General features: G+C 43.6%; 1 protein-coding gene across 1 annotated transcript in view; it reads right to left on the bottom strand.

Moving 5' to 3' along the window:
• Nucleotides 1-7,374: 7,374 nt before the first annotated feature.
• The window catches only part of CCDC180 (coiled-coil domain containing 180), a 32,182-nt gene continuing 24,788 nt past the window's right edge, over nt 7,375-14,768 (bottom strand). The window contains exons 28-37 of the mRNA XM_069986631.1: nt 14,568-14,688; nt 14,005-14,079; nt 13,328-13,394; nt 12,553-12,697; nt 12,298-12,458; nt 11,275-11,412; nt 10,763-10,874; nt 9,796-9,901; nt 9,243-9,387; nt 7,375-7,617 (exon numbers count right to left, since the gene is read on the bottom strand). Coding sequence (XP_069842732.1) covers nt 7,480-7,617; nt 9,243-9,387; nt 9,796-9,901; nt 10,763-10,874; nt 11,275-11,412; nt 12,298-12,458; nt 12,553-12,697; nt 13,328-13,394; nt 14,005-14,079; nt 14,568-14,688 — 1,208 coding nt within the window. The 3' untranslated portion in view covers nt 7,375-7,479. The remainder of the gene's footprint in view (nt 7,618-9,242; nt 9,388-9,795; nt 9,902-10,762; nt 10,875-11,274; nt 11,413-12,297; nt 12,459-12,552; nt 12,698-13,327; nt 13,395-14,004; nt 14,080-14,567; nt 14,689-14,768) is intronic.

The raw sequence follows: 14,768 nt of genomic DNA, 5'->3' as shown, positions 1-14,768 counted from the left end.
ATCAAGCCATACTGCCCCATGTACCTCGTGCCGGTATCTGATACACATGGGTCCCTACACTAAGTCCACACCGTGCCAGTCAGTGGCCACCAACCCCGCAGGCGCGCACAGCCAGGGAACGGGGGCCATGGGACGGCCCTGCGACCCCCATGCCACAGGACCAGACCCAAAAACACCACACCAGAACCCGGCCAGCACCGCCGGCGGAGAAGGTCGCCCCCAAGCAGCACAAGTCTGGATAAGGTATTGCGCTCACCATAGCTGCAGCAAACAGAATGGGAAAAAACGGGAGGGATTAAAACCATGTGCACTCAGGTGTCTCCTGCTAATTGCGGTCATGTGGGTCTCACCAGGAGGAGTGCAAAACACGGAGAAAAGAGAGAAACAAAATGCGGTTCAGGGAAGAAACAGAGTGCTGCACCTCACACCTATGGCTGATACTAGTGCCGCTTGGCTAAATAAAAAACACATCAGAATTTTGTGTATGAATTGATCAAGCCATACTGCCCCATGTACCTCGTGCCGGTATCTGATACACATGGGTCCCTACACTAAGTCCACACCGTGCCAGTCAGTGGCCACCAACCCCGCAGGCGCGCACAGCCAGGGAACGGGGGCCATGGGACGGCCCTGCGACCCCCATGCCACAGGACCAGACCCAAAAACACCACACCAGAACCCGGCCAGCACCGCCGGCGGAGAAGGTCGCCCCCAAGCAGCACAAGTCTGGATGAGGTATTGCGCTCACCATAGCTGCAGCAAACAGAATGGGAAAAAAACGGGAGGGATTAAAACCATGTGCACTCAGGTGTCTCCTGCTAATTGCGGTCATGTGGGTCTCACCAGGAGGAGTGCAAAACACGGAGAAAAGAGAGAAACAAAATGCGGTTCAGGGAAGAAACAGAGTGCTGCACCTCACACCTATGGCTGATACTAGTGCCGCTTGGCTAAATAAAAAACACATCAGAATTCTTTGATAGCTATGGTGAGTGCAATACCTTATCCAGACTTGTGCTGTTTGGGGGCAGCTTCCTCCGCCGGTGGTGCTGGCTGGGTTTTGGTGTGGCATTTTTGGGTCTGGTCCTGTGGCATGGGGGTTGCAGGGCCGTTCCATGGCCTCCCTTCCCTGACTGTGCACGCCTGCGGGGGTGGTGGTCGCTGACCGGCACAGTGTGGACTTAGTGTAGGGACCCATGTGTATCAGATACCTGCACGCGGTACATGGGGCAGTGTGGCTTGATCAATTCACATACAGAATTCTGATGTTGTTAATGCAGCCGAGAGGTACAAGTATCAGCCATAGGTGTGAGGTGCAGCACTCTTTTTCTTCCCTGAACCGTATTATAGTAGTTATATTCCTGTATATAGGAGCAGTATTATAGTAGTTATATTCCTGTATATAGGAGCAGTATTATAGTAGTTATATTCCTGTATATAGGAGCAGTATTATAGTAGTTATATTCTTGTATATAGGAGCAGTATTATAGTAGTTATATTCCTGTATATAGGGGGCATTATTATAGTAGTTATATTCTTGTATATAGGGGGCATTATTATAGTAGTTATATTCCTGTATATAGGAGCAGTATTATAGTAGTATATTCCTGTATATAGGAGCAGTATTATAGTAGTTATATTCCTGTATATAGGGGGCAGTATTATAGTAGTTATATTCCTGTATATAGGAGCAGTATTATAGTAGTTATATTGCTGTATATAGGAGCAGTATTATAGTAGTTATATTCCTGTATATAGGGGGCATCATTATAGTAGTTATATTCCTGTATATAGGAGCAGTATTATAGTAGTTATATTCCTGTATATAGGAGCAGTATTATAGTAGTTATATTCTTGTATATAGGGGGCAGTATTATAGTAGTTATATTCCTGTATATAGGAGCAGTATTATAGTAGTTATATTGCTGTATATAGGAGGCAGTATTATAGTAGTTATATCCTTGTATATAGGAGCAGTATTATAGTAGTATATTCCTGTGTATAGGGGGCAGTATTATAGTAGTTATATTCCTGTATATAGGAGCAGTATTATAGTAGTTATATTCTTGTTTATAGGGGGCAGTATTATAGTAGTTATATTCCTGTATATAGGAGGCAGTATTATAGTAGTTATATCCCTGTATATAGGAGCAGTATTATAGTAGTTATATTCTTGTATATAGGTGCAGTATTATAGTAGTTATATTCCTGTATATAGGAGACAGTATTATAGTAGTTATATTCCTGTATATAGGAGCAGTATTACAGTAGTTATATTCTTGTATATAGGAGCAGTATTATAGTAGTTATATTCCAGTATATAGGGATATAGGGGCAGTATTATAGTAGTTATATTCCTGTATATAGGAGCAGTATTATATATTCTTGTACATAGAGTATAGTGCTGTTGAATATCTTAACTTATCTTATCTTAACTTATCTGAATATCTTAAAACTATAACCTCACTCACTGTTGTTGGTTAGATTCTGATGGACATGTACTGTGATATTCCGTGTGCTCCATTTGCCGTCGGAGGATAATATAAGCGTGTACGTTCCAGAATCCTCTTCTTGTAGATTGTAGAGTAATAACGATGCATTCCGCGGATAGAACGTCACTCGCTCCTTATACTTTGGGTATTCTGTAGGGATTCCTGTGGCCCAAATAGGAACTCCCTGAGGACTGATGGAGCAATTGTTAATACTGTAATAAACAATAGCTTGGTCTCCAATTCTCCATCTTAGTGTATAATAGGAGGTGCTGGGACTTAGAGTATACAACGTCTCCAGGAATACAGACTGACCGACCGTGCCATTCACTGAGTTGCTGCGAGTATAGATTTCCCTTCCTGATGAAGTATCTGGAACGGAAATATCCAAACTTATACTACAATGTATTGTTCTGTATCTATCTCATAGCTCTCCATCTTTCTCATGTCTTTTAAAACCTTGCCTTTGAGTGTGTAGCTCATATAATGTTGCCATACAAGCAATATAACTAAAATAGAACTATAATACTGCTCCTATATACAAGAATATAGCTACTATACTACTGACCCTATATACAAGAATATAGCTACTATACTACTGACCCCTATATACAATAATATAACTACTATATTACTGCTCCTATATACAGGGATATAACTACTATAATACAAACAGAGAGATAAAGAGACGTGCACTCACCAATATGGTATGCCGCTGGGGTACTTTATTAGAGGTTACTTCCACATATGCAGGGAGGGGGAGGTGGAGGCAGGTGTATTCTCAGGAGTAGACAACAATCGTTTCACGTGTTCCCACGCTTCTTCCGGTCTACGTAGACCGGAAGAAGCGTGGGAACACGTGAAACGATTGTTGTCTACTCCTGAGAATACACCTGCCTCCACCTCCCCCTCCCTGCATATGTGGAAGTAACCTCTAATAAAGTACCCCAGCGGCATACCATATTGGTGAGTGCACGTCTCTTTATCTCTCTGTTTGTATCATACTCATCTGCTTAGACGTAGCACCCCGAGCCAGGTAGCCGCAACAGGGGCACCCCATTAGTCCCATCCCATTGCTCCCGGTGACCGGAGATTGCGAGGGCGGTGCAATCCATCTCTCCCCTTCTGTGATAACTACTATAATACTGCTCCTATATACAGGGATATAACTACTATAATACTGCCCCCTATATACAGGAATATAACTACTATAATACTGCTCCTATATACAGGAATATAACTACTATAATACTGCCCCTATATACAATAATATAACTACTATAATACTGCTCCCTATATACAGGATTATACTATAATACTGCTCCTATATAAAATAATATAACTACTATAATATAGTCCAGTAGATAAACTGAGTTAGCACCAAAGTGCATATGTGGCTGGGACGACTATCCGGGCTAGGACGATAGAGGTAGAGGATATAGAGGCATAAGGAAAGGTAGCTCGGTGGTGCATATAGCTAGTGAAGACAACTCCAATACGATCCAAAAGTAAGAAAGAGCTTAGCACTCACCGTTTGCTGCCAACATAGTCCACTTTATTCAGGTAAGCATGAATACAGGGGAGGGAGGTGGAAGCAGGAGCGTCAAGGCGACAGACTGTTTCACTCGCAGTCCGCGAGTTTCGTCAGGCCCACTCGCGGACTGCGAGTGAAACAGTCTGTCGCCTTGACGCTCCTGCTTCCACCTCCCTCCCCTGTATTCATGCTTACCTGAATAAAGTGGACTATGTTGGCAGCAAACGGTGAGTGCTAAGCTCTTTCTTACTTTTGGATCGTATAACTACTATAATACTGCCCCTATATACAGGAATATAACTACTATAATACTGCTCCTATATACAGGAATATAACTACTATAATACTGCCCCCTATATACAGGAATATAACTACTATAATACTGCCCCCTATATACAGGAATATAACTACTATAATACTGCCCCCTATATACAGGAATATAACTACTATAATACTGCTATATAAAGGGATATAACTACTATAATACTGTTCCTATATACAAGGATATAACTACTATAATACTGCCCCCTATATACAGGAATATAACTACTATAATACTGCTCCTATATACAGGAATATAACTACTATAAGGCTATGTTCACACTACGTAAAACTACAGCCGTTGTTGCCAATGGCAACAAAGGCCGTAGTTTTAGTGCAGTGGAACACAGCCTAATAAGCTATGGGATCCAAGCCGAAGCGTACACACATCGTATATGCTCCGGCCGGGATCCCATACGGGGCCGCAAAAAACTGACATGTCAGTTTTCTGCGTCCGGAATTCAGTGAATTTCGGCCGCAGAAAGACCTGTCAGTTCACACAGTGAAGCGAGCGGCTCCGGCAGGAGAGACAAAATCCAATGCACTCACCTATCAGCAGAAATCTTCAGTGGTTTATTAACATCAAATCATACCAGAGAGGGGGAAGGGTGGAATAGGTGCGGGACCGTCTCTGCAATCACAACAGTTTCACGCCGCAGCGCTTTGTCAAGCTCTGAACTTGACAAAGCGCTGCGGCGTGAAACTGTTGTGATTGCAGAGACGGTCCCGCACCTATTCCACCCTTCCCCCTTTCCGGTATGATTTGATGTTAATAAACCACTGAAGATTTCTGCAGAACGGTGAGTGCATTGGATTTTGTCTCTCCTGCATATGCCAGTATTGCCCTCCTCTTCCCCGTTGCACCCCGAACACCGTCTCAGTTGGTTCATCTATGTCGTTACATTGCCTCAGTATTTGCATGTGAGCCAAGTTCACCTCTAGTGCGGGCGCTGCCTCCTATTAACTGTTCGTTCTACTATAATACTGCCCCTATATACAGGAATATAACTACTATATTACTGCCCCTATATACAGGAATATAACTACTATATTACTGCTCCTATATACAAGAATATAACTACTATATTACTGCTCCTATATACAAGAATATAACTACTATAATACTGCCTCCTATATACAGGGATATAACTACTATAATACTGCTCCTATATACAGGAATATAACTACTATAATACTGCTCCTATATACAGGAATATAACTACTTTAATACTGCTCCTATATACAAGAATATAACTACTATAATACTGCTCTTATATACAAGAATATAACTACTATAATACTGCTCCTATATACAGGAATATAACTACTATAATACTGCTCCTATATACCGGAATATAACTACTATAATACTGCTCATATATACAGGAATATAACTACTATAATACTGCTCCTATATACAGGAATATAACTACTATAATACTGCTCCTATATACAGGAATATAACTACTATAATACTGCTCCTATATACAGGAATATACCTACTATAATACTGCCCCCTATATACAAGAATATAACTGCTATAATACTGCCCCCTATATACAAGAATATAACTACTATAATACTGCTCATATATACAGGAATATAACTACTATAATACTGCTCCTATATACAAGAATATAACTACTGTAATACTGCTCCTATATACAGGAATATAACTACTATAATACTGCTCCTATATACAAGAATATAACTGCTATAATACTGCCCCCTATATACAGGAATATAGTAGTTATAGTCTTGTACATAGAGTATAGTGCTGTAGAATATCTTAACCACCAAGTTAAAACTATAACCTCACTCACTGTTGTTGGTTAGATTCTGATGGACATGTACTGTGATATTCCGTGTGCTCCGTTTGCTATCGGAGGATAATATAAGCGTGTACGTTCCAGAATCCTCTTCTTGTAGATTGTAGAGTAATAACGATGCATTCCGTGGATAGAACGTCACTCGGTCCTTATACTTTGGGTATTCTGTAGGGATTCCTGTGGCCCAAATAGGAACTCCCTGAGGACTGATGGAGCAATTGTTAATACTGTAATAAACAATAGCTTGGTCTCCAATTCTCCATCTTAGTGTATAATAGGAGGTGCTGGGACTTAGAGTATACAACGTCTCCAGGAATACAGACTGACCGACCGTGCCATTCACTGAGTTGCTGCGAGTATAAATATTTCTTCCTGATGAAGTATCTGGAACAGGGAAATATCCAAACTTATACTACAATGTATTGTTCTGTATCTATCTCATAGCTCTCCATCTTTCTCATGTCTGAGGTGCTGGGACTTAGAGTATATAACGTCTCCAGGAATACAGACTGACTAACTGTGCCATTCACTGAGTTGCTGCGAGTATAGATTTCCCTTCCTGATGAAGTATCTGCAATAGGGAAATATCCACGTTTATACTACGGTGCATCGTTCTGTATGTGTCTCTATCTTTCTAACGTCTTTTAGTACCTACCTTTCTGTGTAGCTCGTATAAGTTGGTATTTTTCAGGTACTTACCAGATAGCAGTAGCAGAATAGCGGAGAGGGTGCATATAAAACCTTCCATGTTCAGGGCATAGAAAGCTATAGAAGATTTCTTATACAAGTCTGAGGTGTGTGGTCAGTATTGGTCAGGAAATCCATCATCCTGTTCTCACTTCAGCAGTCAGAAAACAAGAACCAGCCTCCTCTACCTCATTATAAAACTACCGTATAAATCTGAACCATGAAGTGAAACTACAGAGCGGACCCCATGAAAGTGGCTGAAATAATGTCACAGGGACCAAGAGAAGCCACGATCATGGCCGGGGGATCAGGAAAAGCCACATGCATGACTTTGGGGACCAGGAGAAGCCATGAGCTGGGGGAGTGACCAACTTACTAGAATCAATCATTTTACCATATGAATAATGACCTGATCCTATCATTAGTATTGATGATCAGGTATATGGCCACAATACCATAGGTGAGCCGTACATGCGGTGACCATAATAATTGTGAAGGAACACACCACCAGGATAAGTTTCAGATAAATTAGAAATATATTTAGAATCCATTGTGCACAGTGAGATGATCTATCTGGATCGGGTACAATGTGTGTAATGATGTATAGACGGGTGAATGTAAATCAGTCCAGGGCATAGAGCTCCTTTATCTTGAGGACGGATTGTCTCCACCATTCCTCCCAGCGCTGTGTGGCCACATGTTGCTGCGTCCTCTCCTCCTCGATGCTGCTCAGGGCCGACTCTGCATCTTGTAGAAAGTTCTGAAATGTAGAACAAAGCCCTAAGTTTAGTCTCCTCTTAGTATAACACGGAGCATGAGACATCTGCTTCCTGTCAGGGGCCGAGGACTTTGGTCAGTGCGGCTGTAATGTGTGAAAGCAAAGAGAAGTGAACTGCAATGTCTGCCTAAGGGTCTGGTCACACCTGGAGTGGATGTCATAGCTGCTCCAGGTCAGCTCAGCACAGTCCCAGCTTACAGGACATGCACAGTCCCAGCTTACAGGACATGCACAGTCCCTGCTTACAGGACATGCACAGCTCCTCATACAGTACAGTCACAGCTTACAGGACATGCACAGCTCCTCATACAGCACAGTCACAGCTTACAGGGCATGCACAGCTCCTCATACAGCACAGTCACAGCTTACAGGACATGCACAGCTCCTCATACAGCACAGTCACAGCTTACAGGACATGCACAGCCGCTCATACAGCACAATCACAGCTTACAGGACATGCACAGCTCCTCATACAGCACAGTCACAGCTTACAGGACATGCACAGCTCCTCATACAGCACAGTCACAGCTTACAGGACATGCACAGCTCCTCATACAGCACAGTCACAGCTTACAGGACATGCACAGCTCCTCATACAGCACAGTCACAGCTTACAGGACATGCACAGCTCCTCATACAGCACAGTCACAGCTTACAGGACATGCACAGCCGCTCATACAGCACAATCACAGCTTACAGGACATGCACAGCTCCTCATACAGCACAGTCACAGCTTACAGGACATGCACAGCTCCTCATACAGCACAGTCACAGCTTACAGGACATGCACAGCTCCTCATACAGCACAGTCACAGCTTACAGGGCATGCACAGTCACAGCTTACAGGGCATGCACAGTCACAGCTTACAGGACATGCACAGTCACAGCTTACAGGGCATGCATGCACAGCTCCTCATACAGCACAGTCACAGCTTACAGGGCATGCACAGCTCCTCATACAGCACAGTCACAGCTTACAGGACATGCACAGTTCCTCATACAGCACAGTCACAGCTTACAGGGCATGCACAGCTCCTCATACAGCACAGTCACATCTTACAGGACATGCACAGCCGCTCATACAGCACAATCACAGCTTACAGGGCAGGGCATGCACAGCCACTCATACAGCACAGTCACAGCTTACAGGACATGCACAGCCACTCATACAGCACAGTCACAGCTTACAGGACATGCACAGCCCCTCATACAGCACAGTCACAGCTTACAGGACATGCACAGCTGCTCATACAGCACAGTCACAGCTTACAGGACATGCACAGCCGCTCATACAGCACAGTCACAGCTTACAGGACATGCACAGCTCCTCATACAGTACAGTCACAGCTTACAGGACATGCACAGCCCCTCATACAGCACAGTCACAGCTTACAGAACATGCACAGCCGCTCATACAGCACAGTCACAGCTTACAGGACATGCACAGATACACAGACATTACATGGACAATGTACCACATGTCATGCTTTTTTTATCAGTAGGTATTTGAGATTTCCATTCTGCAGTGCCATAAACCTCTTTACATATTTCTATTACAGAGTAGTGTAAAGTATACGGCTGATGTTTGTTCTAGAAGACTTTATTACCAGGTAAGCCGCATCCCGGGCTTCCAGTGTTGAGATGTGGCTTAGGGTGGTCTTGGCGGTGGTCACTGATGCAGTTGCTGGACTACCGGCAGGATTTCTAATCTTTGTATGGGCGGAGTCCTTGAGAGAGATACCAGGCCAGACCCTGTAGGACAGAGACCCAGAGCGTTGTGTTCTTCACAGCTGTCATTTACATTTAACTAATTCCTCTGCATTTAAGTGTTACTGTCACTTAAAAAAAAAAGTTTTGGGTTCTGGGTATTCAGATGCTCACTGGAATGTTTCACTTCTCTGCTTATTGTAGCAGACAAATTCTATAGTAAGTTTATGGAGCCCACCTCCTGCAGTGAGCCAGGGAGTGAAGCGCTCAGCCGCACGCTTCTCCCAGCCGTACACTTCTTGCAATCAGTGAGGGTCTGAATCCTCAGAACCAACCAATAAAAAGTTTATTAAAGTGAAAGTAATGCTTTAAGATCCTAAAGCATCAAATAGCAGCTAGCTTATGCTCAGATGCTTCTGTATAGTCAGATTGGACCCTGTATATCAGTGTTACCTGTGGCCTCGCTCTATCAGAGGTTTGTACTCTGTGTTCTCTAATGGCCGGCCGGCTTGTTTGCGTCTGATCAGAGTTGAAAGCTTCTCCTTTGGGACCTCAATCTCTGTAGATGTCAATAGGGAAACATTAACACTACAGGGTAAAATACAGTAAGTCTATATGTCGCTCTGCTACTTGGACCCCAAGAGCAATTCCACATGATAGCAGCTACCAGGACCCTGTGTGTATGGATGAGCTAGCTGAATGCAGTATGGCTGCTTTCTTCCAGAGACAGCACCACTCCTGTCTCCAGGTCAGGTGTGGTTTGTAAGTAAGCTCCATTCACTTCAATGTAACCAAGTCGCAAAACCTGCACTCAAACTGGAGACACGAGTGGTGCTGTCTCTGGAAGAAAGTGGCCCCTTTAAATCATCAGCCTAACTCCAAGATGGTCAATGATCTCTGCTCTAAGCCTGAATTCTCAGACGTCAGATTTCTTGCCGAATCTTTTGTGACTGTCTCATCTGAATAGGACTGTTACCTAATTCATTCAGTTCTATAGAACAAAATTTCTGCGTGTGAATTCCTCTTTGTGCATTTGTATTCTATGTATATAGATGACAATCTAGAGCCTCAGGTATAGACTTCAGATTATAGGCAAGAGGAAAACCAAGTGAAAGGGCTTTTTTTCTTTAAATAAACTGGTGTCAGAAAGTTAAAGATTTGTAATTTACTTCTATTAAAATATCTCCAGTCTTCCAGTACTTATCAGCTGCTGTATGTCCTGCAAGAAGTGGTGTATTCTTTTCAGTCTGACACAGTGCTCTCTGCTGCCACCTCTGACAGGACAGCCTTTCTTGCTCTGGACAGTTCTGTCAGGGACAGAGGTTGCAGCAGAAGTCTAGTTGATTTGATTTGTTTTTGCTGGAGTACCCCTTAAAGGTAAAAATGATGAAGCCAGGCAATGCTTCTCTGCATCACTTACTGGCAGGTAACACGTCATCCACCGTGAGCGATTCATCCAATTCCAGCAGCATGTGCTCGGTGATGGAGGCCAGAGAGGTGACGAAACGCTGAACACTCTCCATAACACATTGCTAGGAAAGATAGGATAATAAAGGGACAGTCTCATTATGTTATAGGGTAGCTTCACACGTACCGTATCGCCACGTTTTTATCGCAGCGTTTTTTTACATGCGCGTTTTGATTTTCATATGAAAATCATGTGAAAATCAAAATGCGCATGTAAAAAACGCAGCGTTAAAAACACAGCGATATGGTACGTGTGAAGCTACCCATAATCAGCAGTCACATAGACATTATAGGAACAAAGAGAGGCTTCAAAGTAAATGAAACTTACACGGCAGGTGAGTCATAGCAAACCTAGGTAAAGTGATTTTTCAAGCTATGTAACACCAGCATAGAAACAATAGAGGCCGACAGTCATCTGACCACTAGGGGCGCTATTGATAGGAAACTAATAGCTGTATTCTCTACCTTCAGGCGATCAGCATTTTGGTCAATCCCTTCCCTCTCTTCTCTCTGCCTCCTCTCTTCTTGCTGGCAGATCTGCTGTAAGGTGGATCCACTCTCAGGATGTCCCAGGCTTGGTCTCAGCAGGTTCTTCATTTCATCCTGGAAGACAAAACATGACTAATAAATCACATCATATATGATATATGTCACCAGCTAAAAAATTATTATCCTGTACCCCAAGTGTCAGCGTGGCACAGTCCTGTACCCCGAGTGTCACTATCCTGCACCCCAAGTGTCAGCGTGTCACAGTCCTGTACCTCAAGCGTCACTATTCTGCACCCTAAGTGTCACTATCCTGCACCCCAAGTGTCACTATCCTGTACCCCAAGTGTCAGTGTGTCACTATCCTGCACCCCAAGTGTCAGTGTGTCACTATCCTGCACCCCAAGTGTCACTATCCTGTACCCCAAGTGTCAGTGTGTCACTATCCTGCACCCCAAGTGTCACTATCCTGTACCCCAAGTGTAAGTGTGTCACTATCCTGCACCCCAAGTGTCACTATCCTGTACCCCAAGTGTCACTATCCTGTACCCCAAGTGTCAGTGTGTCACTATCCTGTACCCCGAGTGTCACTATCCTGTACCCCAACTGTCAGCGTGCCACAGTCCTGTACCTCAAGCGTCACTATTCTGCACCCCAAGTGTCAGTGTATCACTATCCTGTACCCCAAGTGTCAGTGAGTCACTACCCTGCACCCCAAGTGTCAGTGAGTCACTACCCTGCACCCCAAGTGTCATTATCCTGTACCCCAAGTGTCAGTGTGTCACTATCCTGTACCCCAAGTGTCAGGGTGTCACTATCCTGTACCCCAAGTGTCACGGTGTCACTATCCTGTACCCCAAGTGTCAGGGTGTCACTATCCTGTACCCCAAGTGTCACTATCCTGTACCCCAAGTGTAAGTGTGTCACTATCCTGCACCCCAGGTGTAAGTGTGTCATTATCCTCAACAACTATTTTGCTTTAGGGGAAAGATAATAAAGCACCTTCGTCTGCTTCCACTTGTTCATCTTGCTCATGAAGAGCTGCCGGATGTCGTCATTGGAGTTTTGCATTAAGCTGAAGTGCTCTTCCCTCAGGCTCCTTATTTTAAGTGGAGCGACGTGACTCATTGACTTCTCCAGCTGCTCGAGCTGCTCCCGGAGTTCTGGAATTACAGGAGGAATAATTCTTCCTATGAACAATCTGTCCTCATAGCCTACAGACAATGTTTCATACTATCCACACTATCAGAGAGTTACCCAGCACGCAGTTATTGTGATACTCCAGGGCCTGCTTCTCATAGGACTGAAGTTTGGTGACCAAAGTGTCGGCACAGTCTTCAAATGTTTCCTGCAGTAGGTCCGGCCGGGTGATGGGGCGACGCTCCTTCTTCTTATAGAATTCCTATAAGAGGTGAGTTGTATCAGCCACAGATAGGACAGAGCCACAGGCTATAGTAAGGCTCCATTAGAGGATGTGGTCAGAAAATCATTACAAACCAATAAAAAGACAGCAGATTTTAGGCCGCAGTGCAAAGCTAAAAGGAATCTCCACCTCAGACATTTAGGGCATATCCATAAGATACCATATATATGTCTGATAGATGCAAGTCCCTAACTCTACAATAGGACCCCCTGACCCCGGCCAGCCTACCTGCAATGGCCAGGATACCAAAAACAGGAGCGGGCTGTTCTATGCGGGTTCTATAACTCTCATAGAAGTAAATGGGAGTTAAAAGGGTTAGCCAGGATTAGAAAGCCATGGACACTTTCTTCCAGAATCAGCTCCAGCTTGGGTATGACGTACTGCAGCTCAGTTCTACTGAAGTAAATGGAGCTGAATTGTAATACCAAACACAACATGAAGACAGGGGTGGCGCTAATTTTGCAAGAAAGTAGTCATGCTTTTTCTAAGCCCTTTAAGGAAATAGTGTAGCACCACCATTGCCACTACTGAGGACTTACAGAAACAGTGAATAAGAATCCAACAAGCCCCAGCAATGGACACACAGAGAGGGCTGCTCATTGACGTTACCTCAGCCAAATACAGCAAGTGATCATTGCTCTCCCACAGAATGGCCGTCAGGATGCCCTTAAAGTTACTGCATGAAAAACAGAAAGAAATGGTCATTAAAACAATTATATTATGTAAGGAAACACAGAGAAGACAGCGCTTCATGGTGCAGGATCATAAAGACAAAGGAGGATCAAGAAGGGGAGTTTAACAGTAGATTCCCTCACCTGATGTAGTTGTGCAAGACAGAGGCACAACTCTCCAAGCGTATAGCGGGAAACACTGATGCGCAACCTATCCTGTATATCCACGCCGGGGCAAAGAAAGATGCAGACCTCCCCTCCAGAAAGACAGGTGCAACAGGTGCAGCCAACTCCAAAAAACTTTAATTCAAAAAGTATATAAAAATAATAAAACAAGGATATAGCACAACGTGTTTCAAGGCTGTTTTTATAAACTCTCGCAATCCTATTGGAGTTGGCTGGGCCTGTTGCATCTGTCTTTCTGTAGGGGAGGTCTGCATCACTCTGATGTAGGTGATGTCTGAGATAAAATAATGATCTGCGTTCTCATTGGAAGCAGACGCTGACTGATAACCTTGGGACATTGCTGCGGCACGTCGGTGCTACATACAACCTAGAGAACAGGCAGATGGGAACCATGTGGTATTATAAGGTTGGGTAAAGCTTTTCTCTTACTCCGATTCCTCTTTCTTTTCTCCAAACACCTGGTATTTCTTATCAAACCTCGTGGGCTTCACCAGCTTACGAAGACTAGGAAAAAAGGGGAAAATCAAATGAAGATGATTTTTGATTAAAGAAGAAGCAATGCACGGACATTACTCTAAGGGTACTACTACACTAAGCGATTATCGGCCGTACTTGGCTGCCTACCGGCCATTCTGATCGATAATCATTTTGTGTAATAGGTCATGTTTTAAATCAATGATCAGCCAACATGCACAATGTCGGCTGATCATTAATTTAAAGGACAACTCTGGCCAAAACATATTTTTTAATATGTTATTACTTATGGAAAGTTAGACAAATTCCTAATGTACATTAATTATGGGAAATGCACATATACTGCTATTTCCCTTAATTTAGTAGATCCGGGAGTCTTCAAATTCTCTCAAAAAACGTGACGTCACAAATCAGTTGTAATTCCTATGGAGTGTCCAGCAGGGGACGCAGCAGGTTACAGTCGTCTCCCTTTTAGGCTGTCTGATAGCTCTGATGTATATGACTTTATTGAACAATACCTGGGAGATGTAAACTTCATGGGGACATTTTCTCCTTCAGTCGGGCCAGCTTTCTTCTTATTTCCACTGCCGGGTTTTAGTGGAGGGTGCGGTGCAATAGGGGAACTCTGATGATGAGACACTGGAACAACAAAGCACTGAAACACTGAGAAACATTATACAATATATAAACAGTATATGTACAGTATTATAACAGTATAA

Source organism: Dendropsophus ebraccatus, chromosome 10 (genome assembly GCF_027789765.1).
Source record: "Dendropsophus ebraccatus isolate aDenEbr1 chromosome 10, aDenEbr1.pat, whole genome shotgun sequence".
NCBI classification, from domain to species: domain Eukaryota; kingdom Metazoa; phylum Chordata; class Amphibia; order Anura; family Hylidae; genus Dendropsophus; species Dendropsophus ebraccatus.
The sequence above is the reverse complement of the archived record's forward strand: the minus strand, read 5'-3'. Positions and strand labels throughout refer to the sequence as shown.